The sequence below is a fragment of the Pituophis catenifer genome, unplaced genomic scaffold (assembly GCF_029215685.1).
Source record: "Pituophis catenifer annectens isolate HBS135680 unplaced genomic scaffold, rPitCat1.0.hap2 SCAF_1, whole genome shotgun sequence".
NCBI lineage: Eukaryota > Metazoa > Chordata > Lepidosauria > Squamata > Colubridae > Pituophis > Pituophis catenifer.
Genome location: NW_027256881.1, coordinates 130,645,475 through 130,670,693, shown reverse-complemented (window position 1 = coordinate 130,670,693; position 25,219 = coordinate 130,645,475). Strand labels below are relative to the sequence as shown.

The following is a 25,219-nucleotide window of genomic DNA, read 5'->3' as shown; positions in this document are numbered from 1 at the left end:
GCACTGCACACCAGAACAACTAGACACAAGAACATTTTTTCCCCGAACGCCATCACTCTGCTAAACAAATAATTCCCTCAACACTGTCAAACTAGTTACTAAGTCTGCATTACTATTAATCTTCTCATTGTTCCTATCACCCATCTTCTCTCACTTATGACTGTATAACTGTAACCTTGTTGCTGGTATCCTTAAGATTTATATTGACTGTTTCCCTATGACTATCATTAAGTGTTGTACCTTATGATTCTTGATGAATGTATCTTTTCTTTTATGTACTCCAAGAGCATATGGAACAAGACAAATTCCTTGTGTGTCTTATCACACTTGGCCAATAAAGAATTCTATTCTATTCTATTCTATTCTATTCTATTCTATTCTATTCTATTCTATTCTATTCTATTCTATTCTATTTCTATTTCTATTCTATTCTATTCTATTCGCATTGCTTACTAAACTGAATATTCAAAGATGCATCTTTGTTCTATGTGAAGGTTTCTAAAGCAGCCAAGTCCATAGTTATTGTTTAAGTGGCTTCCACATTTCTGTTCTTCAGTGTAACTCTATATGTGGTGCATACAACCTCTGTGATTTGCATTCATAGCTTCAATTTTTTTTAAAAAAAAAGCTGCCTGGAGTCATCAACTGTGAGCTGGGTGCTACATAAATTTGCTTAATAAATAAAATAATTTCTGATAAACCACCTCCACTCCTGAAAAGGAGACACCTTTACCTCAGGAGGTGGATTCATGTTTCTCATGGGATACTATGGATAATTTTAAGCCATTAAATGTAAATTACATAAAACATGCCATCCGTTTTCTTATGTTTTCTGCTGCAGACATCCATAGTTAGATGGATAGTTGGAATAAGCTTTGCTATTGCCAGAGGTGGGGCAAAACATTAACCAGAATTAAATTATTCTGTGAGGAAAAAGTACTTCAGATAACTTGGCCCATTGCTGGGAAAAAGTGGCAAGAAGGTGACAAGCAACAGGGAGAAAGCAGAACTACTTAACTCATTTTTTGTATCTGTCTTTCCCAAAATGAAAAAAACAGTCCAACCTATCAAAAACAGCACCAGATTAGAAACATAAATTAAAGTAGGGAAGAAAATGATAAGTGAATACCTGTCTACCCTAGACGAGTTCAAATCACCAGGACCAGATGGATTACACCCCAAGGTTCTGAAGGAACTGGCAGACGAGATCTCAGAACCACTGAACTATATCTTTCAAAGATCCTGGAGCACAGGGGAGCTGCCAGAAGACTGGAAAAGAGCTGATGTAGTTCCCATCTTCAAAAAAAAAAAAAAAAGGGGGGGGGAACAGATCCAGGAAACTACAGACCTGTCAGCCTGACCTCAATACCAGGGAAGATTCTGGAAAAAATAATCAAGCAACAAATCACTGAACACCTAGAAGCAAACAAAGTAATAACCAAAAGCCAACATGGGTTTGTCAAAAACAGATCATGCCAGACTAATCTTATTGCATTCTTTGACAAAGTGACAAAATTAGTGGACCAGAGGAATGCTGTCAATATAATTTACTTGGACTTCAGTAAAGCATTTGATAAAGTAGACCATAACTTACTACTAGATAAAGTAGAAAAATGTGGGTTAGACAGCATCACCATCAGATGGATTCGTAACTGGCTGACCAACCATATTCAACATGTAGTCCTCAATGAAACTGCATCTACATGGAGAGAAATATGCAGTGGAGGACCCCAAGGCTCTGTTTTAGGCCCAGTACTCTTCAACATCTTCATCAATGACTTGGACGAGGGGATAGATGGGGAACTCATCAAATTTGCAGATGACACCAAGCTGGCAGGAATAGCCAACACTCCAGAAGATAGGCTCAAGATACAGAAGGATCTTGACAGACTTGAACATTGGGTGCTATCTAACAAAATTAAATTCAATGGTGAAAAAAGTAAGGTTCTACATTTAGGCAAGAAAAACAAAATGCAAAGGTACTGTATATGTGGTACCTTGCTCAATAGTAGTAACTGTGAGAGGGATCTTGGAGACCTAGTGGACAACCATTTAGATATGAGTGAACAGTGTGCAGTGTGCAGCAGCTGCCAAAAAAGGCCAACACAGTTCTGGGCTGCATAAACAGAGGGATAGAATCAAGATCACATGAAGTGTTAATACTACTTTATAATGCCTTGGTAAGGCCACACTTGGAATACTGCATTCAGTTTTGGTCGCCAAGATGTAAAAAAGATGTGGAGACTCTAGAAAGAGTGCAGAGAAGAGCAACAAAGAGGATAAGGGGACTGGAGGCTAAAACATATGAAGAATGGTTGCAGGAACTAGGTATGTCTAGTTTAATGAAGAGAAGGACTAGGGGAGACATGATAGCAGTGTTCCAATATCTCAGGGGTTGCCACAAAGAAGAGGGAGTCAAACTATTCTCCAAAGCACCTGAGGATAGAACAAGAAGCAATGGGTGGAAACTAATCAAGAAGAGAAGCCATTTAGAACCAAGGAGAAATTTCCTGACAGAACAATTAATAAGTGGAACAACTTGCCTGCAGAAGTTGTGAATGCTCCAACACTGGAAATTTTTAAGATGTTGGATAACCAATTGTCTGAAGTGGTGTAGGGTTTCTTGCCTGGACAGGGGGTTGGACTAGAAGACCTCCAAGGTCCCTTCCAACTCTGTTATTCTATTCTATTCTAACTTTGGCTAATTCAGACTTGTATGGTATTTCTTTTTCAAGTACCGGTAATTGCTCTAAAAACTGTGAAAGAGAAGTAATAACGGCATAGTATTTTATTGCTGAATGGCCAAAATCATTTCCAAAATTCCAATAAGCATCATTTTTCTTTGTATATTAGAACTTTCAGTTTCTTTGCATATACAGATCAAACCTCATAAAATACAGCTAGTCCTCGACTTACGTCCACAATTGAGCCCTGAATTTATGTTGCTAAGTGAGAAATTGGTTAAGTAAGTTTTGCCCCATTTTATGACTTTTCCTTGCTACAGTTGTTAAATGAATCACTGCAGTTGTGAAATTAGTCACATGGTTGTTAAGTGAATCTGGCTTCCCTGTTGACTTTGCTCATCAATAGTTCGCAAAACGGGATCACATGAGCCTGGGACACTGTGACTGTCATAAACATGAACCAGTTGTCAAGCATCCCAACGCAAATCATGTGACCATGAGGATGCTGCAATGGTTGTAAGTGTGCCGCATTTGGTGCCGTGCACGGGCCCCTCATCACTGGTATTAGGTCTCCTGCCTTGAGCAAGGGAGTGGAGGGTTGACCTAGAAGACCTCTATTGTCCCTTCCAGCCCTCTGAATCTCTGTTCTTCGCCTCAGCGGTCCTCGCCTCAAGCTGCAGCAAGGGAAAGGGAGCCACTTTGCGCCGCCTCTCCTCTTCCCGGCGCTCGCCTTCCTCACAGCTGGCGGGAAAGGAGCCACAAGGGGGGTGGGGGGGCTGGCCGGCCTCTTCCGTGCCTTCCCGAGGGATAGAGGGAAAGCAAGGCCAGTTCCCCTCAAGGCAGAGAGAAAAGCGAAGGGGAATCCACGGCAGGGCCAGGCTAGCCGGCGGGGCGGTCGCTTCAGCAGCCCCCCCCCCCCGTCTCCTCCTCCTCCTCCTCCTCCCTCTCCGGGCCGAGCGCTGGGGAGGTGCTCGCTGCCGCAGCCCCAGCCTCTCTGTCCGCGGCTCGCCCAGCCAGCGCTGCGAGCGGGGTTAGTCGGACAGCGCGAGGTTTGCCGCCGCCGCCGCCGCCCCTCTTCGCCCCCTGGCAGTCTCTCTGGCGCTGGCGCTCGGCGGCATGGCGGGGAGCCTTCCGGGACTGTGCTGCGGGTTGCTGCTGCTCCTCTTGCCTCCTCTGGCTTCCCCACAGCAGCCCCCGGCTCCGCCGCCGACGCTCCAGCGGGGGAGCGTGTGGTGCCCCAGCCGCTGCCTCTGCTTCCGCACCACGGTGCGCTGCATGCATCTCATGCTGGAGAGCGTCCCGGCCGTGGCCCCGCAGACCACCATCCTGTAAGTGGGAGCGGCTCTCGGGGCGGGGGAGAAGGGGTCGTCTTCGGTGCGGCCCTTTGTTTGCCGCCCGAGGGGCTCTTGCGGGTTGGGGAGGGAGAGCTCAAGGAGGGGAGCTCAGCTGTGGGCTTTCTTTTGTTTGCTCCGGCCGCAACTTTAGTCGTTTGCTCCGAGAGTTCTTTGGCCGCCATCCACCCGCTCCAAAAGTTGGAAGGCGGGGAGAGGATCCACGACCCGGCGACGTTAAATGGCCTTTAAACGGAGTTTTTAGCTGTGGGAAACTCGGAAAGGATTCGAGAGTTGGCGACTTTCCGGATAAAATCGAGCGTTGAAAAGTTAACCGTGTTTGTGACTTGCCTGGGTTGTTTCCACTGTGTTCAATAATGGCAGGGGCTCCGGATGAATTCGCGGTGGGCTTTTCACTGCACCAACTTCAACAGAAAAAGCCTTATGTGATTTCGGTTTTCCTAGTCGTTTGGTTTAGTCTTTCTTTTCTAAGTGTTTGACCTGTAGCTTAAAGATCTTTTGTCTTTTTTAGGCACTTTAGCCACCAACACAAGCTTGTGCATCTTTTCCAAAGCCTTTGAAAAGTCTTTGTTGTACAGTAGCGGCTTTTCACTTATCTTGAATTCAGAATATCTGTGAAAAAATCTGGTGGGATATCCTAAAAAATTTACAACTAGGCACCATTGTAATTTTTATTCTATATGTATTCTCATTATGGGAATGTGACCTTTGATATATGGTTTGTATTTGGGCCAAGGAGATGGGAGTTTCACATGTGCCTTCAAAGCTTTTGTAAACAAAACAGTCAGACATGAATATTTGTATATGAATTTTAATTTTGCCACCTTTCTTTAAAACATGAATCTTATCAGTGGCTTTAAGTATGACATTTTTCATCAGAGAGGGAAACACCTATGGGGAATACTCCATTGACATAAGGTAAGGTCTTTGTGTGTGTGTGTGTGTGTGTGTGTGTGTGTGTGTGTGTGTGTGTGTGTTAAAAGCATCTTGTATAAAACACAAGCCTAGGACAGTGAACAGTTAAAAATGGTGCAGAACTCTGTTGTAACATCAGTGCTTGACTTCAATGTTTGGAATCACATCTGTTTGTATGCAGTTATCTGGAAGTGATCCTGTAGTCTCAAAATTCTGATACACATGTGTCCATTTCAGAAAAAGATGCATAAACCACCTTCCACTTAACTTTACACATATATTGTATAGATATGAACAAGATAGTTCCACATTTGCTACAAGCCATCTAACCTAAGTCCTAGTCACTTAAGAAACACATTCATATAGTTAACTTGGCAACAGTACAGAAATGACTGGTCTCTGTTGTTGTTTCCCTGTCTAACTTCCAGTCCAATCCTTCTAGTCCTAAAAACTAAAGACATCTGCTTTTTCATATTGTGGTAATTCCCTCACAAAAAGGCATAGCCTGAATTGACTTTCCCCAGTTCCAAATGGGATGGATTGTAACTCCCAACATTTCCCAGCTATATTGGCTGGGAATTTAAGCTATGTTGTCCAAGTATGTCCCAGCATATTTGGACAACAATGGAGAAGGTATTTGTGTACTCCATATGGAGAATTGCTTCAAATTCACAGGAGTAAAAGTCTGCAAGAGCCAGTTCCTTACAGGCTGCTATATAAATATTTTAAATTTTCTGGCAGTCAGGTATCTGGGAGTTTCCAAGAATTGTCTTTTGGCATTTTCTTTTTTAAAAGTGTTTTTCAATTCTTTCTCTTTTAAAAAATATATACAAAACCATTGATTTTTTTTATTATTTGTAATATTCATGTTCTTGTACAGTAACAAACTGCAAGACTCCAATGTTCAACTCTTCAGAAGTATTCCTGTAAGACAATTACTTTTTCTTTTTTTATTCAGAAATAAGTCTTCTACATGTTTTGGGATAACTTTTCCAGATAAATAAACATATTGGAACTATGTTTACTTCTGAACGCTATAATAATTAACTATAGTGTAACATCTTATAAATCCTAGTGAAAAATTGCTTTTGAGTTGTTTAAATTTCTCTAAGAATATTTTCTTTTGTTTCATAAAACTAAAAAAATAAAAAGTGCTATGTTGCCATTAATTGAGCCTTGGCTTAATACATGATCTTTTCATTGGATGTTCTTCAAAATTCTATAAAAGTTGTTAAATAACTGACTAATGTGGAAAATGGGTGCTTAATGTTTCTTGCATTGCATTGAAAAACTACACTGACAAGGGAACTTTTGTATTGCTCAGAACATTCTTTATGACATTTCCTGTCATTCTCTTTTGCAAATGAACCTCAATGAGGCTTTATGTTGAAATTTTCTGTCAAGTCAGAAGATTTAAATAGATGTATGAATAATAGTTGATTGATAAAAGTACTCATACAGATAGTCCTTGACTTACGACCCCAATTGACCCTGGAGTTCTGGTTGTAAATCATTGTATTAAAAAGTCTCAATGTGAGTCTTATGTCATATTCTGTAGATCAAGAATTGACAATCTGGTGGTATTATCTAAATGCTTTGGACAATAACCAACATAATCCTAGATTATAGATCATGCTGGCTGAGATTTGTTTGAGTTGTAATGCAAAATATTCTGAGGGTATCACATTGCTTACTTCTGGTACTGAGGCACCATTTGTTGAATAATGAATAAGCAGGATTTGTATGAACATCTGCCCAATATATCTGAAACACCATTACTTTATCTTCCATGTTAAATTATCATAGTGTCTAAATTTCAATTGTAATATGGACTTTGTGATAACACATGTGTTTTTAATATTAAATTATCACCAGATTTAAAATATATAAATGTTGTAAACTAGTTGTAAAATAATCAGGTTTCCTCTTGTTTCCATACTACATAGAACAGAAGAAATTTTATTTTTTGTTCTGTCTAAAGCTTGTTCGTGATATGAAATATAGTTTGAAGGCAAATCACTATGACTGAGATAGGAATTAAGCATTGTAAGCATTCCAGCAGAATGTATTCTATGAACAAAACCACTGTGCTTTATCTCACTGGTTTACAGGATGTTGGAACAGCAATTTATAGCTTGTTAAGTGAAGTGTTATGTGTGGAAACAGTCTTACAAAATAAAAGTAGAATACTTCGTTTTAAGTCTAGATTGGTATAAAATTGTGCCATCAGTCTGGCAACCTTGCAAATTGAAGTAAAATATAAATGCATTCCTTCTCATATTTCTGTAACTTTCTGCAGTTTGAGTGAATTTTATGCTGATGACATAAGATTCCTCCTTTCTATTCTTTTAGTGTCTATGATTGAGAATCCCCAAATCCCATGTTTTCCCAAAGAAATATGAAGGGGTGATGCATGGGTTGAGGGTTTTCAAAATTCTGAGTTGCTTTGGTTCTCTGCTGCACCCTCAGATGTCAGTAAAATATGGGCACCTTAACAGGAGTTAAGAAAAATGCCAAACTTGAGTTCTGGTTTAATGAAATCAAAGCTTCTCATTTCATTAAGATTTGCAGCATCCTCATTGAGGCAAAAGAAAAAAAATCTAACTTTATATATTTGGTCCCCCTGAATTTTTTCTGTAATGTTATAAGTAAATTGGTCTTTCTAGTAAAGGTTGCACCTTGGTTATTATTGTCAAATCACTAGTAGGGACTAGTTTGCAGTAGAAATTTTTGTCTTCTTTTATCTTGGCAATTTCTGCAGTTTGTTCTGACAACTTTCTTCTATTTCTTCATCTTTGGCGAAGTCTTTTGATATTCATCCTTGATGACTTCCTTAGGTTCATTCTACAGTTCCTCTGGTTCCTGATCAGTAAGGTTCAGGACTTCAGGATGATTTGTGATGTTCTCTTTGAAAATGATGGTTGTGTGGTTAAGATCATATCCCGGAAACTTTAGCTTAAATTTGATTTTTCCATACTCCATCTGCTGATATCTGTATATATAAGCATCATTTTGGTTGTTTCAATTGCTAGGATAATAATATAAGCAGTATCAGTCACAGTGGTATCCTTCTGGATCAAATTAGGGGAGTGGGAGGCACATTTTTGTGGTCTTCCTTTCTCCAAGATTGCTTCCAGGTTGTGTTGCTGCAGGAGGAAAGATCTTTGCTGGATTCCACACACTCCACCACCTCCTCATTCCTGTTTAATAACTACATGAAGTTCCTGGGTGAGATTGAATAAAAGTGAATAAAAAGTTCAATAAAAATATGGTATGTGATCTGAAATTTTAAAAGAATGAAAATAATAGAATTAAAATAGCTGTGCATTTATATCACAAGGCAAGCTACTCAGAGGAGTTTGGCTAAATTGGCCAAGTGTTCTATCGTGCTCTTTGTCGAAAAGGGATTTGTTCAAATGTTGATGGAGAGAAGAAATGGGGGAAAAAACCCTCCTTTATTAAGTGAAGAGCTGGCCAAGCAAACATAGAACAACCAAAAAGGAGTACCCTGTTTTCCTCTTCATACAAAGAGAACTACCTCGTTTTACAGAAAAGATTATGTGTATAGGTATGTGTGAAGAGATGTTAGATGAGAGAAACCTAGGTTGAAGATAGGCCAAAAAAAAAAAAAAAAAAAGTTAGGAAAGAAAATAGACAAAACAATTATTGGAGGGGAACAGAATCACAAGATCCTGATGTAATTGATTCAGAACAAGTGTGACTAGTGCTTAATTTTTGAAAATGGGAATATTGAGGCTTTAATTTATATAGGAGTCGTGCTTACATTATGTCAAGTATGTACATTTCCATACTATACTTCCATATTAACCTCCAAGTTTGTACATTTGATAAATAAATGCATTTCCACACATTTTAATTCTATGAGTCTGCACCCCGGATCTTTTCAGTAACTAACAATGCTGCTTCTGCATCTTTCTCTATTCTTTCTCTATTCAATCAAATCCTCGGACCGCTGAGCAAACAGATCTAAGGTACAGAGCTTGTCATGTGCTTTGCAAAACTTTTTCCTCATGCAGTTAAAAAAAGGAATGTGCTCTTATTTATGTATTGGTCTAGAATTCACCAATACCAGACCTCATGGCAGGCATGGTAGCAAATAATTGTGCAGGCACTTCTCCCTATATTCTGGAACTTGCTAAGAACAGAAATTCACAGGCATGGATAAGATGCTTTATTGCCGACAAGATTTAAACCATATGTATGCAGAAGGTCTGCCTACCATAGAAATAAGAATCTAAATTTATAGGTAGGTTTCTCCTTCAATTCTACGATTTTTTGTCTCACCTGTTTCAAAAACATGGCTATTCTTTTCCTGGTGTTGAATTGGGAGACACATTTAGTATTACAGTAATATAAAGATGGATCTAATGTTATATAACAACTTCTTTTCAGCATTGTAAATGCAATCTTCTAGATGCGGCTTATTCATAACTATTGGCTAAATATTTTATCAGTAGGTTTTTGCTATTTTTTTCCTGATTCTTATCCTTCATGTTACATGTATTTCTGATTTGCCAGGGAGCTCATTGTGTAAATCAAATAAATTCCTAGATGAAAAGTGTGGTATAAATTTAGTAGTTAAGAAAAATCTAATCAATTCTACTTTACATGAATATTATTCATTATATCTATATGTATGTACATGGATCGATCCAGACTCAGAGATGTTGGTAGTAGGATCTAGGGGCAGCAGTTCTCACCCTGCCGATTGTGGCTGGAATTCTGGAGGAGAACTGTCGCCCCCACCTTGCCCGCCACCGAGAACAAGCAGCGCTGCTGCTGCTGCTCTTCTGGGGTGCCGAATCGGCCAGGCACTCCCGACCGCGGACGCGTGTCGCAGTGGGCTGGAGGGCTGGGGCCGCACAAGAAGCCCGCTCGGGCGGGGTGGGAGGGAAGCCCTGGCCCACCTGTCCGGGCCAACAGCTCTCTCCCCTAGGAAGTGACCACTGAAATCCTGTCTCCACGTCTTTGGGCACGCGAACTGTTCTTCATGTGCGCATGTGCACCAGAAACCAGAAGACCAGGTAGCCAGCACGCATGTGCACGCCGGAAACTGGAAGATCATCTTCCAGGTGGGTGCATCTGCATCGGGCGACTGCTCTTTCAGTTTCTGGTGCTCCTGCTTGCGTGAAGACCAGCTGGCTGGTCACCGGAACCCAGAAGAGCAACAGGCGATGGCTCCGCATGCCCGGAGATATGGCTCTGCATGCCACTTCTGGCACGCCTGCCATAGGTTCGCCATCACAGTTATACACTATTATAACCATATAATTTGTATGTGTGTATGTGTGTGTATGTATATGTGTGTGTATCCATATTAGATATTAATAAAGTACACACCTTATTCATACACTATTTGATTGTCTGCAGAGGACTTACTAACTTTAACTTACATTTAAATAAAATTTGATTTTGTGTCTGCACTGTTTGTTTTAATTGCAAATTTTCAAAAATTTCTTTTTTGACATAATTTTTGATCCCCCCCCCCAGTTCTATATCAGAGCACTTGGACAGATAGGAGCTGGAATTAATCATGTCTCACATATAGGGATGGTGCTACTCATAAGCATTACAGACCTAAAGTTAACTATTCTTACTGCAGTCTGCAAAGTTACAGAGTACATTTAGCAGAGTGGAATTTGATAAAAGTGAAAGATGTGTGAAGCTTTATGTTAGATTTTTCTAATGTGGAATCACATCATTTTCTCTATCATTTGGATGCCTGGCTCTCAATAACATCATGAGCTGTGGTCACATGATCGCCATTTGTGACCTTGCCAGTTTCTACAAGCAAAAGTGGGGAAGTTGGAAGCAAAGTTGCTTCTTGCCGCAGCATCTCCTTTCCCCCACACAATCTCCCCAGGCCCTCCCAGGCCTCCCGCAACTTAACAACTGCCTGCATCGAGTTCTTCCCAGCCTCTTTCGACTTGCATAGTCTGCACTGGGCCTCCCAAGCCCTCTCTGGCCTCCTCAGTGGCACTCCTCCCCTTCTTTATCTGGGACTACCACCACTTCTCATTTAATGACTTATATGTTTTATATGCAACTGGGATTAGCTGTTGTTAAGCAATGTGTCATTTTTTTATGTGCACATGCAATCCCTGTCCCAATTACACTTATAACCCAAGGATTCTCTTCCTAAATAATAAATTTATTCTGTCATGCTTTTTGTTTCCTTTGAACCCAGTGTTAATAGTTGCTATTTAGCTATATCTATGTCTATCTATAGCTATATACAGTGGGGCAAAAAAGTATTTAGTCAGCCACCAATTGTGCAAGTTCTCCCACTTAAAAAGATGAGAGAGGCCTGTAATTGTCATCATAGATAGACCTCAACTATGAGAGACAAAATGAGAAAACAAATCCAGACAATCACATTGTCTAATTTGGAAAGAATTTATTTGCAAATTATGGTGGAAAATAAGTATTTGGTCAATATCAAAAGTTCATCTTAATACTTTGTTATATACAATCAGGTCCAGAAATATTGGGACATCGACACAATTCTAACATCTTTGGCTCTATACACCACCACAATGGAGTTGGAATGAAACAAATACAATGTGCTTTAACTGCAGACTGTCAGCTTTAATTTAAGGGTATGTACATCCAACTCAGGTGAACGGTGTAGGACTTACAGCAGTTTGTATATGTGCCTCCCACTTGTTAAGGGACCAAAAGTAATGGGACAGAATAATAATCATAAATCAAACTTTCCCTTCTTAATACTTGGTTGCAAATCCTTTGCAGTCAATCACAGCCTGAAGTCTGGAATGCATAGACATCACCAGACGCTGGGTTTCATCCCTGGTGATGCTCTGCCAGGCCTCTACTGCAACTATCTTCAGCTCCTGCTTGTGCTTGGGGCATTTTCCCTTCAGTTTTGTCTTCAGCAAGTGAAATGCATACTCAATGGGATTCAGGTCAGGTGATTGACTTGGCCATTGCATAACATTCCACTTCTGTCCGTTCAAAAACTCTTCGGTTGCTTTTGCAGTATGCTTTGGGTCATTGTCCATCTGCACTGTGAAGCGCTGTCCAATGAGTTCTGCAGCATTTGGCTGAATGTGAGCAGATAATATTGCCTGAAACACTTCAGAATTCATCCTGCTGCTTTTGTCAGCAGTCACATCATCAATAAACATAAGAGAACAAGTTCCATTGGCAGCCATACATGCTCACGCCATGACACTACCACCACCATGCTTCACTGATGAGGTGGTATGCTTAGGATCATGAGCAGTTCCTTTCCTTCTCCATACTCTTCTCTTCCCATCACTCTGGTACAAGTTGATCTTGGTCTCATCTGTCCATAGGATCTTGTTCCAGAACTGGGAAGGCTTTGTTAGATGTTGTTTGGCAAACTCTAATCTGGCCTTCCTGTTTTTGAGGCTCACCAATGGTTTACATCTTGTGGTGAACCCTCTGTATTCACTCTGGTGAAGTCTTCTCTTGATTGTTGACTTTGACACACATACACCTACCTCCTGGAGAGTGTTCTTGATCTGGCCAACTGTTGTGAAGGGTGTTTTCTTCACCAGGGAAAGAATTCTTCGGTCATCTACCACACTTGTTTTCCGTGGTCTCCTGGGTCTTTTGGTGTTGCTGAGCTCACCGGTGCATTCCTTCTTTTTGAGAATGTTTCAAACAGTTGTTTTGGCCACGCCTAATGTTCTTGCTATCTCTCTGATGGGTTTGTTTTGTTTCTTCAGCCTAATGATGGCTTGCTTCACTGATAGTGACAGCTCTTTGGATCTCATCTTGAGAGTTGACAGCAACAGATTCCAAATGCAAATAGCACACTTGAAATGAACTCTGGGCCTTTTATCTGCACATTGTAATTGGGGTAATGAGGGAATATCACACACCTGGCCATGGAACAGCTGAGAAGCCAATTGTCCCATTACTTTTGGTCCCTTAACAAGTGGGAGGCACATATACAAACTGCTGTAAGTCCTACACCGCTCACCTGAGTTGGATGTACATACCCTCAAATTAAAGCTGACAGTCTGCAGTTAATGCACATCGTGTTTGTTTCATTCCAACTCCATTGTGGTGGTGTATAGAGCCAAAGATGTTAGAATTGTGTCGATGTCCCAATATTTTTGGACCTGACTGTATCCTTTATTGGCAATGACAGAGGTCAAACGTTTTCTGTAAGTCTTCACAAGGTTGGCACACACTGTTGCTGGTATGTTGGCCCATTCCTCTATGCAGATCTCCTCTAGAGCAGTGATGTTTTGGGGCTGTCGCTGGGTAACACGGACTTTCAACTCCCTCCAAAGGTTTTCTATGGGGTTGAGATCTGGAGACTGGCTAGGCCACTCCAGGACCTTGAAATGCTTCTTACGAAGCCACTCCTTCGTTGCCTGGGCGGTGTGTTTGGAATCATTGTCATGCTGAAAGACCCAGCCACATTTCATCTTCAATGCCCTTGCTGATGGAAGGAGGTTTGCATTCAAAATCTCACAATATATGGCCCCATTCATTCTTTCCTGTACACGGATCAGTCGTCCTGGTCCCTTTGCAGAGAAACAGCCCCAAAGCATGATGTTGCCACCCCCATGCTTCACAGTAGGTATGGTGTTCTTTGGATGCAACTCAGCATTCTCTCTCCTCCAAACACGACGAGTTGTGTTTCTACCAAACAGTTCTACTTTGGTTTCATCTGACTATATGACATTCTCCCAATCCTCTTCTGCATCATCCAAATGCTCTCTAGCAAACTTCAGATGGGCCCGGACATGTACTGGCTTAAGCAGGGGGACACGTCTGGCACTGCAGGATCTGAGTCCCTGGCAGCGTAGTGTGTTACTGATGGTAGCCTTTATTATGTTGGTCCCAGCTTTGCAGGTCATTCACTAGGTCCCCCCGTGTGGTTCTGGGATTTTTGCTCACCGTTCTTGTGATCATTTTGACCCCACGGGGTGAGATCTTGTGTGGAGCCCCAGATCGAGGGAGATTATCAGTGGTCTTGTATGTCTTCCATTTTCTAATTATTGCTCCCACAGTTGATTTCTTCACACCAAGCTGTTTGCCTATTGCAGATTCAGTCTTCCCAGCCTGGTGCAGGTCTACAATTTTGTTTCTGGTGTCCTTCGACAGCTCTTTGGTCTTCACCATAGTGGAGTTTGGAGTGTGACTGTTTGAGCTTGTGGATAGGTGTCTTTTATACTGATAACAAGTTCAAACAGGTGCCATTAATACAGGTAATGAATGGAGGACAGAGGAGCCTCTTAAAGAAGAAGTTACAGGTCTGTGAGAGCCAGAAATCTTGCTTGTTTGTAGGTGACCAAATACTTATTTTCCACCATAATTTGCAAATAAATTCTTTCCAAAACAGACAATGTGATTGTCTGGATTTGTTTTCTCATTTTGTCTCTCATAGTTGAGGTCTACCTATGATGACAATTACAGGCCTCTCTCATCTTTTTAAGTGGGAGAACTTGCACAGTTGGTGGCTGACTAAATACTTTTTCGCCCTACTGTAGCTGTGATGGCAAACCTATGGCACACAGAGCCATCTCTCCAGGCACGCGAACTGTCACCCATTGCGCTTCCAGGTTCCGGTGCACCAGCGAGCTGGTCTTCACGTGTGTGGGAGAGCCGGAAACCAGAAGAGCAGCCGCCTGGTGCACACCCCACCTGGTCCTTTGGTTTATGGTGCACATGCACACTGGGCAACTGCTCTTCTGGTTTCCGGCTCTCCCATGTGCGGTGTGCCGGCGCGCCAGAACCTGGAGGAGTAACAGGCAATGGCTCACGTGCTCAGAAATATGGAGGGGGATCCCAGCGGTCATTTCCTAGGGGAGCAGAGCTGTTGGCCAGGATGGGTGGGCCGGGGCTTCCTTCCCTCCCTGCCCGAGTGTGCTTCTTGTGTGGCCCCAGCCCTCCAGCTCACGGCACCGACACGCATCCATGGTCTGGAGCACCTGGCTGGCTCGGGCACCCTAGAAGAGCAGCAGCAGCAGTGGCAGTCATAGGGTGAGAGGCAGGAGTGACCAGCTGGCCCCCACAGCCCCTCCCTGCCCGCAAGCCGGCCCTCGGTGGTGTTTCCATGTGTGAGGAGCTGTGCTCTCCAGCCCTCCTGGGGCAGCTTGCCTCCCCGATGGGCTCTCCTCCTCCTCCAGCATCCCGGCCGGAAGTAGCAGCACGAGAGCCGCCCCGTCACCCCTTGCCCCTGGCTGCCCGCACTGCCAGCTGCTGCTGCTGCCGCCAAATGGTGAGGGCAGTGGTGGTTCTTGCGCTGCCGCTTCTGGCCAGGATGCTGGAGGAGGAGGAGGGGAGCTGTCCCAGGAGGGCCAGATGAGAGTGCAGTTCCTCATGCATGGAGATGCTGCTGAGGGCCCAGCTTGCTGGCAGGGGAGCAGCTGTGCAGGCCAGCTGGTCACTCCTGCCCTCGATCTGTGGCTGCCGCTGCTACTGCTGCTCTTCTGGGACAGCGGGGCTGTGCAGGAGTTGAGTCCACATGGGAAGAATATCCAGCGCCGGGGTAAGAGGTGTCGAACCTGGCACTCCGCTCGACAACTCAGGGAAGGGAAGGAGAAGTGGTGGAGGAAATGGACATGCTTTAATGCTGAGCGAACTGTAGTTTCACGGGGTGTGGTGACGGTGGCACCGAAGTTAGGCAGCCGGGGCTGGGAGAACTGAGAGTGTCGGAGGAAGGGAGATGAGGTCGCCGAAGAATGCCGTCATGAAACCGTCGCGGAAGAGGGCGGCTCAGAGGAAAGCATTCCACAGCTGAGAGAAGTCCAGATGATCGTCGGTGTGGCAGGTGGGCGGCATGGCTCTACAAAAAGCACTGAGAAGCAGATGCTCTCAGCGCTGATTTTGAACTGTTTGAATTCAGCGTTTCCTCGGATCTAGCTTGCAGCTACATTAAACCATTGTTAAAAGCCTGGACATTGATCATTTCAGCATGGTTTGTTTCTGCTGACAAGGTTTGTCCAGGAAGGCTGAGACCTCATGCATGAAGACGCCACTGAGGGCCCAGCTTGCTGGCAGGGGAGCAGTTGTGGAGGCCAGCTGGTCGCTCCTGCCCTCGCCCTGTGGCTGCTGCTGCTGCTGCTGCTCTTCTGGGGGCAGCGGGGCTGTGCAGGAGTTGAGTCCGCATGGGAGGAATGTCTGTCCGGCGCCGGGGTAAGAGGTGCACCAGCGGGAAGCGGTCACGCTCCCTTGGCAGAAGTGGGAGGGGGAGCTGTGCTGTCTTGTTCTTGGTGCCAGGCTGGGGGGGCGCTTCATTGACACCCTTCTGTTTCCGGCACGTGCATGTGCATCGGGCAGCTGGTCTTTGTACGTGCATGCGTGCCAGAAACCGGAAGACCACGTGGCCAGCGTGCATGCATGCACCAGAAACCAGAAGATCATCAGCACGTGAATGCGGACTGCTGTTCTGGTTTCCAGCGTGCGCACACTCCCGTTTCAGCACTCGGTGCCGAAAAGGTTCATCAATTCTACTATATAGCTTATTTTTGTTTTAAAATATAAACTTCAGAGCGAGAGAGAAAAAGGCAAAGTCTAGTCAGGATCCAAGGCTAGGAGGAGAAGCTTCAGAAATTATCTGCCTCAGGCAACATTTACCTCAGGAAAGATTGGTAAAACATGTCTAGTTAGCAATATTGCATAATATTATTTTATTCTGGAATGTGTGTTAGGCCTAATGATCTCTGATGTCTGTTGTCCCACATATTTGTGTCTCTGCACATACTGGTAAATGGTGTGATTTTTATATCTCTTGGCACCCTCTTTTATCAGAGACTTTTTTTATTGGCAGATCTATCTTCTGCCTGCCAAGAACATTATCTTCTCCATTGTGTTGGGGAAGATCATCCAGGAATGGATAGTACTCTCCTTCTCTGCCTGGAGACTGAGTCAGTTTTTCTTGGCCACGCCTCCCTTGCCTGGGTCCTCCCCAGTTTGACGAAGGCGTAGCGACGATGAGGCTCATAACCTGTTAAAACAGTAGCCCCTTCCTGACTATCAACGAGATGGTCACCGGGGTGGGGCTGGATGATCTTCCCCGAACCCTGAGAAGGAGCATATCAGTAGGATCAACGCATCTTCTCCTTGATAGTTTTCTGTGGAAGATTCCATTAAGGCTCTGGCTGGGATTTTAACAGCCCTGTATTTTTATTTCCCTTATTACTGGATATTTTACCTTTGACTACTTAAAAATGAGAAGGGATTTTCTTGCCTTTTCTTTTTTTTTTTTAAATGAAATAATTTTATTTATTGCTTGTAAGATTGCTCTATCTCCAAAAGAAAGGGGGCTGTTTTCCCCATCATATGCTGCAAAGTTTAAAACGCTAGAAGATGGTATCATAAAAATTATTTCATTTTAATTATTTTTGGGGGGAGGATACTTGTCTCTAAGGCTATGGGTTATGGGACTCTTATTTGTTTGACATGCTGGTGTTAGGTGAAGGACACCAGGTAAAGATATCCCTTGACAAGATAGGTAATGGCAGCAGTAAATACCAGGTACATAGGAAAAAGGCAGGGCCAAGATGTGTAAAACCCAGAGTATTTTGGGAAAGAGGAGGACTGAGAGCTCCCACTATTCACTCCGCTCCTACAAATGTGTATGTTCACAAACAAGTGCGCACATATACACATAGTCATATACTGTTTCTTCACCTTGTATGTTTTTTTTTTTTCTGGGTCATTTTTCTGTGTGAAATGAGGTCAATTGAAAAGAACATTTCTGGGTGAACGTGAGGCATCTCTGGATGCAAACTAAAAAGTTGTGCCAATCAACATGCACAAATATGATGCTGTAGCATCGCTGTCTGCCCAATGACAAGGCTCCATTATCATGATTTCAGTTAGATATAAGAAAAAGTGGGAATAATGTCATGATGGCCATAAATTTCAAGGTGGTTCCAAGCAAAAGCTAAATGAATCCTGGCTCAGCAGGAATGGAATGTGTCAGATGTTGGGGGAGAAGGCTACCAACTTTAGATTCTTATTGTTTTGGGGCTCTTGTTGCTGGGAGCAGTTGATTCCTTTCAAAAGAGAGCTGAGCTAAATGAAGGTCTAAGACCCAACTGGAGAGATGAAGAAAGCCTGCAGACTTCCTTTCATTTGGACAGCTGCGACACTACAGTTGTTGCAGTCACCTATTTATCTTCAGCTAACATTCTTCTAATTTGAGGGAAAGTTATTTTTCATCAAGTAGTGCATATAGAATATATAACTCTGTTAGAAAGCCTAGAATGGAAGAGAACTGTATGGTGTGGAAAGGTAGGAAAAATAGTATTAAAGGGCCAGCTGCAGTGCATCAACCTTATATTGGAGGACTACTGTTAGGTTTCAGTGCAAAGAACCTATTTAGGTTACTGAGCAAGATTCCTATGTTAGAATAGTTTGCTTTGAAATTTAAAGATAGGGGAAAAAAACCGCAATCCACTAAAGTCTGCCTCTTGTCATGTTAGAAATAGTGCTGTAGAAAGGGTCACTTGTGCCTATTACAGAAGCCTCACTTATGTGTACGCAGAACTAGTGATGCTATCAGGACAGGAGAAAGAGGCAGAGATGAGCTTCCTTCTGCAGAAGGAACAGTATATGGACTCCGGATGTGTCAGAGATCACTTACCACATTAATGTGGTAAATCCCCCACATGACCATTAAATCTAGAATTAAAAAATACATAATGCTACTACAGTTTGTCACCTGCTTGCCTAAACAACTTCTGATTGTAGCTTTACTTACTGATGAGATCTGTTAATAACCTTCTATTGTCAGATCTATTTGTTAAGCTTCATTGCTAAAATACAGTGAGTAATATCAACAGTACCTTTCTGCTGACTGAACTTCATCTGCCAAAGAATGGATTCTTTCACCCCTTTGTTGATGAAATCTTCAGATTTACTGTGACTCCGATGTCAGCAAAGGGAAAGGGGAATGAGGAAAAGATTGGAAGGTCTTTTATGAAGGTAACCTAGGGACTCCTTTACATTATTTGTAAATGCCCCATTTGTATCCATTCCTTTTTTTTTATTCTAGAATTATCCTGCATGGTTAATTTCCAAATTATAATGATGGTACAGTTAAAAGTTAGTGGTAACTCTGAAAAATGGTCATAAATCTCTCTTTTCAGTACCCTTGTAACTTTGAGTGGTCACTAAATGAACTTGTAAGTCAAGAACTACATGTATTCTGCAAACAAGTTGAACCAACTGTGCTTGAGGGGATCATCTTTTCATAAGACACCAGTGCATCAATGCGGTTCAAGTGAACAACAGCACCTGGCTAAATTTGGCCCACTTTGGGAAAGTTAAACAAGGTGAGATCTGATCACTACTTGAATGGGAAACCACCAGGGCTGCAGGCAAACTGGCCTGGGAAATTGAAAAAAATATGAAACTATAGCAAACCACTAAAGTTTAGTTGCCAAGACTATGATTGTGTCCATGAAATCATCAGAGGTAAGCTCAGTTTGAAGGAGACTTTCAACCATGAAGAAGTTCAAAATAAATTCAAAATGCAAACTTAGTTTTCAGGAGAAAACAGTTGGAAACCCTGTCCCAAAAGTCCTTTTTCAAAAGGCAGATGGACTTTCTTTGTTTGTCCTTGAAGATGTTCTGAAGGAGCTTCTTGGATGAGCAGCAAAACATCTTCAAGGAAAAACAACGGAAGTCCAGTTGCCTTTTGAAAAAGCACTTTTGGGACAACCATGACCTGGATTACTGAGAATCTCCATAGAGTTGGAAACCCTGTTCCCCCCACCCCTGATGCCTATTTTCTCTCTAATTCCTCTTTCAAAATTTGTGGGATTTCAACTCCTGGGGATTCTAGAATTTATTTGGGAACAATTATTCCAAGAGTGGTGAGGGAAATGTCTCCTTCCCAATCCTCTCTCTTGTTGTGTTTCCCCAGGCTGCTTTGTTTGAAATCCATTAGAAAACGTTACATAAACTAGAGACTCTGCTATCATTTTGGCTTGGTCTGTGCTGTAAGGCTTGATTTACTTGTTATCTTCTCATTTCATTGAAGAGCCCCAGTTGTAGGAAGGGTATCTTAATAAATGTGGATGTAACACTGTAACAGCAGCACAGTGTTTGACTACTGGCAGTAAACCAAGCAGTGCAGCCTCAGCCCAGCAGATATTATAACTCCGAAGAAGAAAACTTTGCATTTTTAACATAAATAGCTGATGACTCATGCATCATAAGGACTAAAATGTTTGTTATGATACTAACTTTTAAGAATGCTACTTCATTTTATCAAATATATGAAGGCTATGCTGGCACAACATGGAAAACTCAGCCATCCCTTCGTCTAGTCAGGATATTCAGTTTTCGTATGCTAGCAGCGTGCAACCCAGGATGTTTGGTCTTTCACGTGTTAGTCATTTTTTTAAAACTCCCCAGCTGCCCAAAAGAAACGGGGTGGCTATCACTTCCTCTTTCCTGACTTTAAATTTTTTTCTTACTTTCACAAGACAAAATAATGTTCAGAAGACCATTGGAACCAGAGGTGGGTTCTAAATTTTTTTACTACAGGTTCTGTGGGCATGGCTTATTTTGTGGGTGTGGCTTGGAGATCATGTGACTGGGTGGGCATGGCTAGCTGGTCATGTGACCGGGTGGCCATGGCTATGTGTATAGGGACTACTCAGCGGGCTGAAAAAAGTCATTTCTGACAGGTCCTCGCACTTTTGACTGGTCCTCACACTTATGACCATCCTCACATTTATGCCCGTGCAGCATTCTTAACAACCATGTCACTCATTTCACAACTGCTTCTCTTCACCATGGTGACAAGATAGGGCAAAAATTGTAAAATGTGAGGACAGTCGTAAGTTCGAGGACTGGTCAAAAGTGCGAGGACCAGTCAAAAATAACTTTTTCAGCCCTCTGAGTAGTCCATATGCACAAAAGGATACAGCAATGGAGAGGGATGAAGGAAGGAGAAGAGAGAGGGAAGAAGGAAGGAGAGAGAGGGAAGGAAGAGAAGGGAGGAAGGAAGGGAAGAGAAATTAAGAGTAGGAGTGAGGGTAAGAGAGGGAGGAAGAAAGGAGGAGAAGGAGAAAGGAAAAGGAAGTAGGGAGGAGAAGAAGAGGGGGAAAAGAGAAAGTAAGAAGGAAAGAAAAGAGAGGTGGTAGGTTTGAGGAGAAAGATTGCTGTACAATAAAAAAGATGAAAGGGAAGAAAGGCAACCCCAAACAAATATAAAGATATTAAGATAAAGAATGAATGGTTAAACTTTAAAGAATAAAAGAGAACAAATATGAATAAATAGCAATAATTAGAAACACACAAACAAACATACAATGTATTTTCTTTGAACAGAGTATTTGGCCGGTTCACAAATTTAAACAGTGTTTAGTCATTTCAATTAAATTTACAATTTCTATATTTCCTTTTTGCCATATTTATTCCTCATCTATTTTTTTAAAAAAACAATATTACCCTTCATCCTCATCTCTAATCTTAATCAAATTCAATTTTTCCCTTCTATTCTATATTATACCCCTTCCCATTGTCATCTATTTTTTTCCATCCTCACATTGGTTAATTATGTAATATTACAGTTGTTTAATAGAAATTCAACATTTTAATATAAATCAATTAGTTATATAACTATCTTTTTTGTATATTAATCAATATGAACATGAATATTCCAATTATTTCTATGCAATCCAATTTCTTACAAATCAATTAATTATATTTACCAATAATAATAAATCAAATAATTTCCCCCATATATTCCTCCAAACCACAACTTAACCATTTCTGCTTTCAACACAATATACAATTAATAGTATCTCAATTATTACAATTCCCTAGTTAAATAGAGCTTTTTTTCTTTTGTGTTTTAAAATTTTGAACTCTCCTCTTTTGCCCTAAATTTCCCATTGTTTGCACCTACCTTTTTTGGTGAGGAAAAAGAAAAGAAATCTGCCTCTGCCTAATTTTCCAAGGTAACAGCCAATACCCTGCTTTACTTTCAGTTTCGTTTTCAGCTTGATTTGCATAAGGAGAAAAAAAAAGCTGCTCCAGCAATTTAGCTCTTTGCAGCAAGCAGCCGAGCCCTGCGCAAAACAGCTGAGAGCAAATCAGCTGAGAGTCGGGAGGCAGATCTAATCAAAGGGCTAATTAGCCTATGCTAACTCCTGAAAGGAGTTGTTTTTTCTTGCTGTTTGCTTGCAAGGAGGTAACTGCTGCGAGGCACAGGCCAAAGGGTGGGGGCCACCCTCCTTGCCACTTAGCACCCCGTTGCCCCCTTTTGCCTCTAGCGCCCCCCTGCCGTCCCCCTTGCCTCTTACCGCCCCCCCCCTAAGGCATCCCACCGCCCCCCGGGGCTGGTACTGCCCACTTTGGGAACCACTGGCTTAACTACTTAACTACTTAACAACCGGTTCTACCGAAGTAGAATGCCACCACTGGGTCTACCCATTTATTTTTGCAGGCACCGGTCTACTCATTTGTTTTCTTTTAACACTGATCAGCTGTAGGGCGGCCCTTTGAAGCCCCGCAGCAAGAGTTTAAACAGATTTTTTCCCTCTAGCCATCAGCTGGTACTCAGGAGGCAGCAATAGATTGGGGGTGGGGCCAAATAAAAGGTAAGAATAACGCGGGTGGGGGGGTAGGGAGGCAGAACCGGTTCAGTGACGCCATATTGTCACCGCTACCGGCTCGGCCGAACCGGGCCGAACCAGGAGGAACCCACCACTGATTGGAACAAAGTTACAGGGTTGATACCACCATTCCACCAGATGATACATCCTCTCTTCCTATTTTTTACCATCCCCTGTGTAGCTATGGAGGATGAAAGCTACTTTAAAAACAGCAGTAGGAACTTGCATAGAGGTTTCTGTAGGATACTGGCTCAATTATAATTGTTACATATCCTGGCCCCACTAAATTAATTAATATATTGCATGCTAAGAAACATTTTTCAAAGTTTAAGGCTTAAATAGTAGAACTGTAAGACTTGATAAACTCCCTCCAAATTCCTTTGTATGAGAATGGCATCTTTATATTCAGATGTAAAATGTCTTGGAATGACTTGAAATGTTTGCTCATTTGGTTTTTAATATTGCAGTATCTGATGTCTGTTTTCCCCTTCTTTCAAAGAGATGGACATGTTCAACTTTCATAGAACATGGAACGTATCATTTGAACTGAAGTGAACTGAATACCTGATGTTATAGATGAGTCACTTTGGTCCTGTAGATATTTCTAGAGTAGATAGTGTAAGATTCAGTTTCTATGCCTGTATCTCTGTTATATGTCCTGTTGCTAGCCAGTGAACTTTTTAATTAGGGCTCTATAAGCAAATAGAGGCCTGTCACCAAGAGCCCAAGAGAGAGAAAAATAGTATTCAGTATTGGTTATAAATAATTGATGATATATTTGAATGGCTTTAGATGGAAATATAAGTGATGCATTTTGACAGTTTACCCTCTAAATCAGATCATTAGTCTTGGTACCACACTAGCAACTCTGGCTTTGTTTATTTGGTGTCTCCCTACTCATTCTTAGATACTGTAGCCTGAAAAATCACTAATTGAATTATTTTAATTGTGAATATCTGTCTTAGAATTATGAATAGGTATGTGATTTGGTAAGTAGAGTCAGTGTGCTGCAGTGTTTAAAAGATTAGACTAGGACTGCAGAGTTCAAGTCCATTCTCAGCTATTGAAGCTTCCCAGATGATTTTAAGCCAGTCACCTCTTCTCAACCCAAACAATTTCACAAGAATTGTGGAAAACATTGGAGGAGGGAATGCTGTGTTTGCCAGTTTTAGCTCCTGAAAGAAAGGTAGGATAGAAATCAAACAACAAACAAATAATAAAAGTAATGCCTATGTCTCTATTATGTTGGTGGTGATCTTTAAAATCCAGTAGAAGGGCTATTAGGTATGGGCTGCAGAATTCCAGATGACCACAAGATAGTAGCAAAAAAATGCTGAAAACTCTTTATTGCCACCTAATGATCATTCACAACCCATAGTGCTGACCATACTGAAGTCCTAAAGGTCAAAAGTATTTAAAGTGGAAGTAGGAACAAGGGTCAGCACTCATAACGAGAACATAAAACATGGAATATAGAATCATACATGGAATATAGAATCATACTGGAAGGGACCTTGGAGGTCTTGTAGCCCACTCCCTGCTCAGGGCCGCATTTAGGTTCACAATTTTGATGTACATTAGATTCCTTCCCTAAACTAACTCTTATCATCTGGGAAAATGGATAAATATTGAAACGCTGCATTGTGAGTTAATTCTGTAATTTGCTATATTGTTTGTGAACATTTAATTAAATTGCAATTCCTTTGCTGTTTGAGTCCAAAGATATATTATCATCTGTAAACTATCATTACATACAACATGATGTAGTCTTTCTATAAACAATGCCACTTTTATTATATTTCTTACATTATTGCAAGCAATAAAATCTAGACAGTTATTTCCTCAGGCCCTTGACTCACACAACTTTTATTGAGCTACTGCATTTCAGCCATTGGGTAACAGTTCTGCACTCGAGTTTTGTTTTCTTTATAGCCAGAAGCTTTAGTTTTATCTTCCACTTTTCTTTTTCTATAACAACCATTCAATCAGCTCTAAAGTTTATATCTGGTGAAACAGCTGCATCACTCTGATATATCAAGTATTCTTCTATTCCACAAAATTAGCAACTTGCATATTTGCATTTAGTTCCATTTTTAGAATATGAATGTTTGCATCTGTTTTTGACCTTCTTAATTGTTGCCAGGACACAAGTTGTACTGTTGAGTTGCATGTTCTAATTTGCACTCAGGCACAGTGGATTAATAGGCTCAGGCTGTTAACAAACATATACGAGACTAAGAAAACAATCTTGGAAATGGCAGACACAGCTGTGGAATTTGCAGGAGTCATATTTTCCCTCTGGCTTTTTCTGGGGGAGAATATTCTGGGCAGATTGAGAAAGTAATGATAAAGAAGAGGCTTTGTGTAGCACTGAATTGCTCATTACTTACAGTTCTAATGGAAGTGGGATATTTCAAATGAGGGAACGTTGATCTATAGTATATTCCATCAAAATGCTCCAATTAAATGACACTCCGGCCATCTTTAATAATGTCTTTAGATAGACTAGCCACGTTTATGTTAACAATGCATTAAAATGATTTGAAGCTTTTTATATAAAGCTGTTATAAATATTCTTAATTTTTTTAAAAAAGCTGAGCATTCTCCTTAAATTTTATCAATACCACAGCAAAATACTGTCCTGGAAATAAGAAAAGGGCTCATC

The 25,219-nt window shown here is 41.7% G+C and overlaps 1 protein-coding gene across 1 annotated transcript in view; it reads left to right on the top strand.

Moving 5' to 3' along the window:
- The first annotated feature begins 3,800 nt into the window (after positions 1–3,800).
- The window catches only part of PXDN (peroxidasin), an 87,550-nt gene continuing 66,131 nt past the window's right edge, over positions 3,801–25,219 (top strand). The window contains exon 1 of the mRNA XM_070955067.1: positions 3,801–4,012. Within this exon, the coding sequence (XP_070811168.1) occupies positions 3,801–4,012 (212 nt within the window). The remainder of the gene's footprint in view (positions 4,013–25,219) is intronic.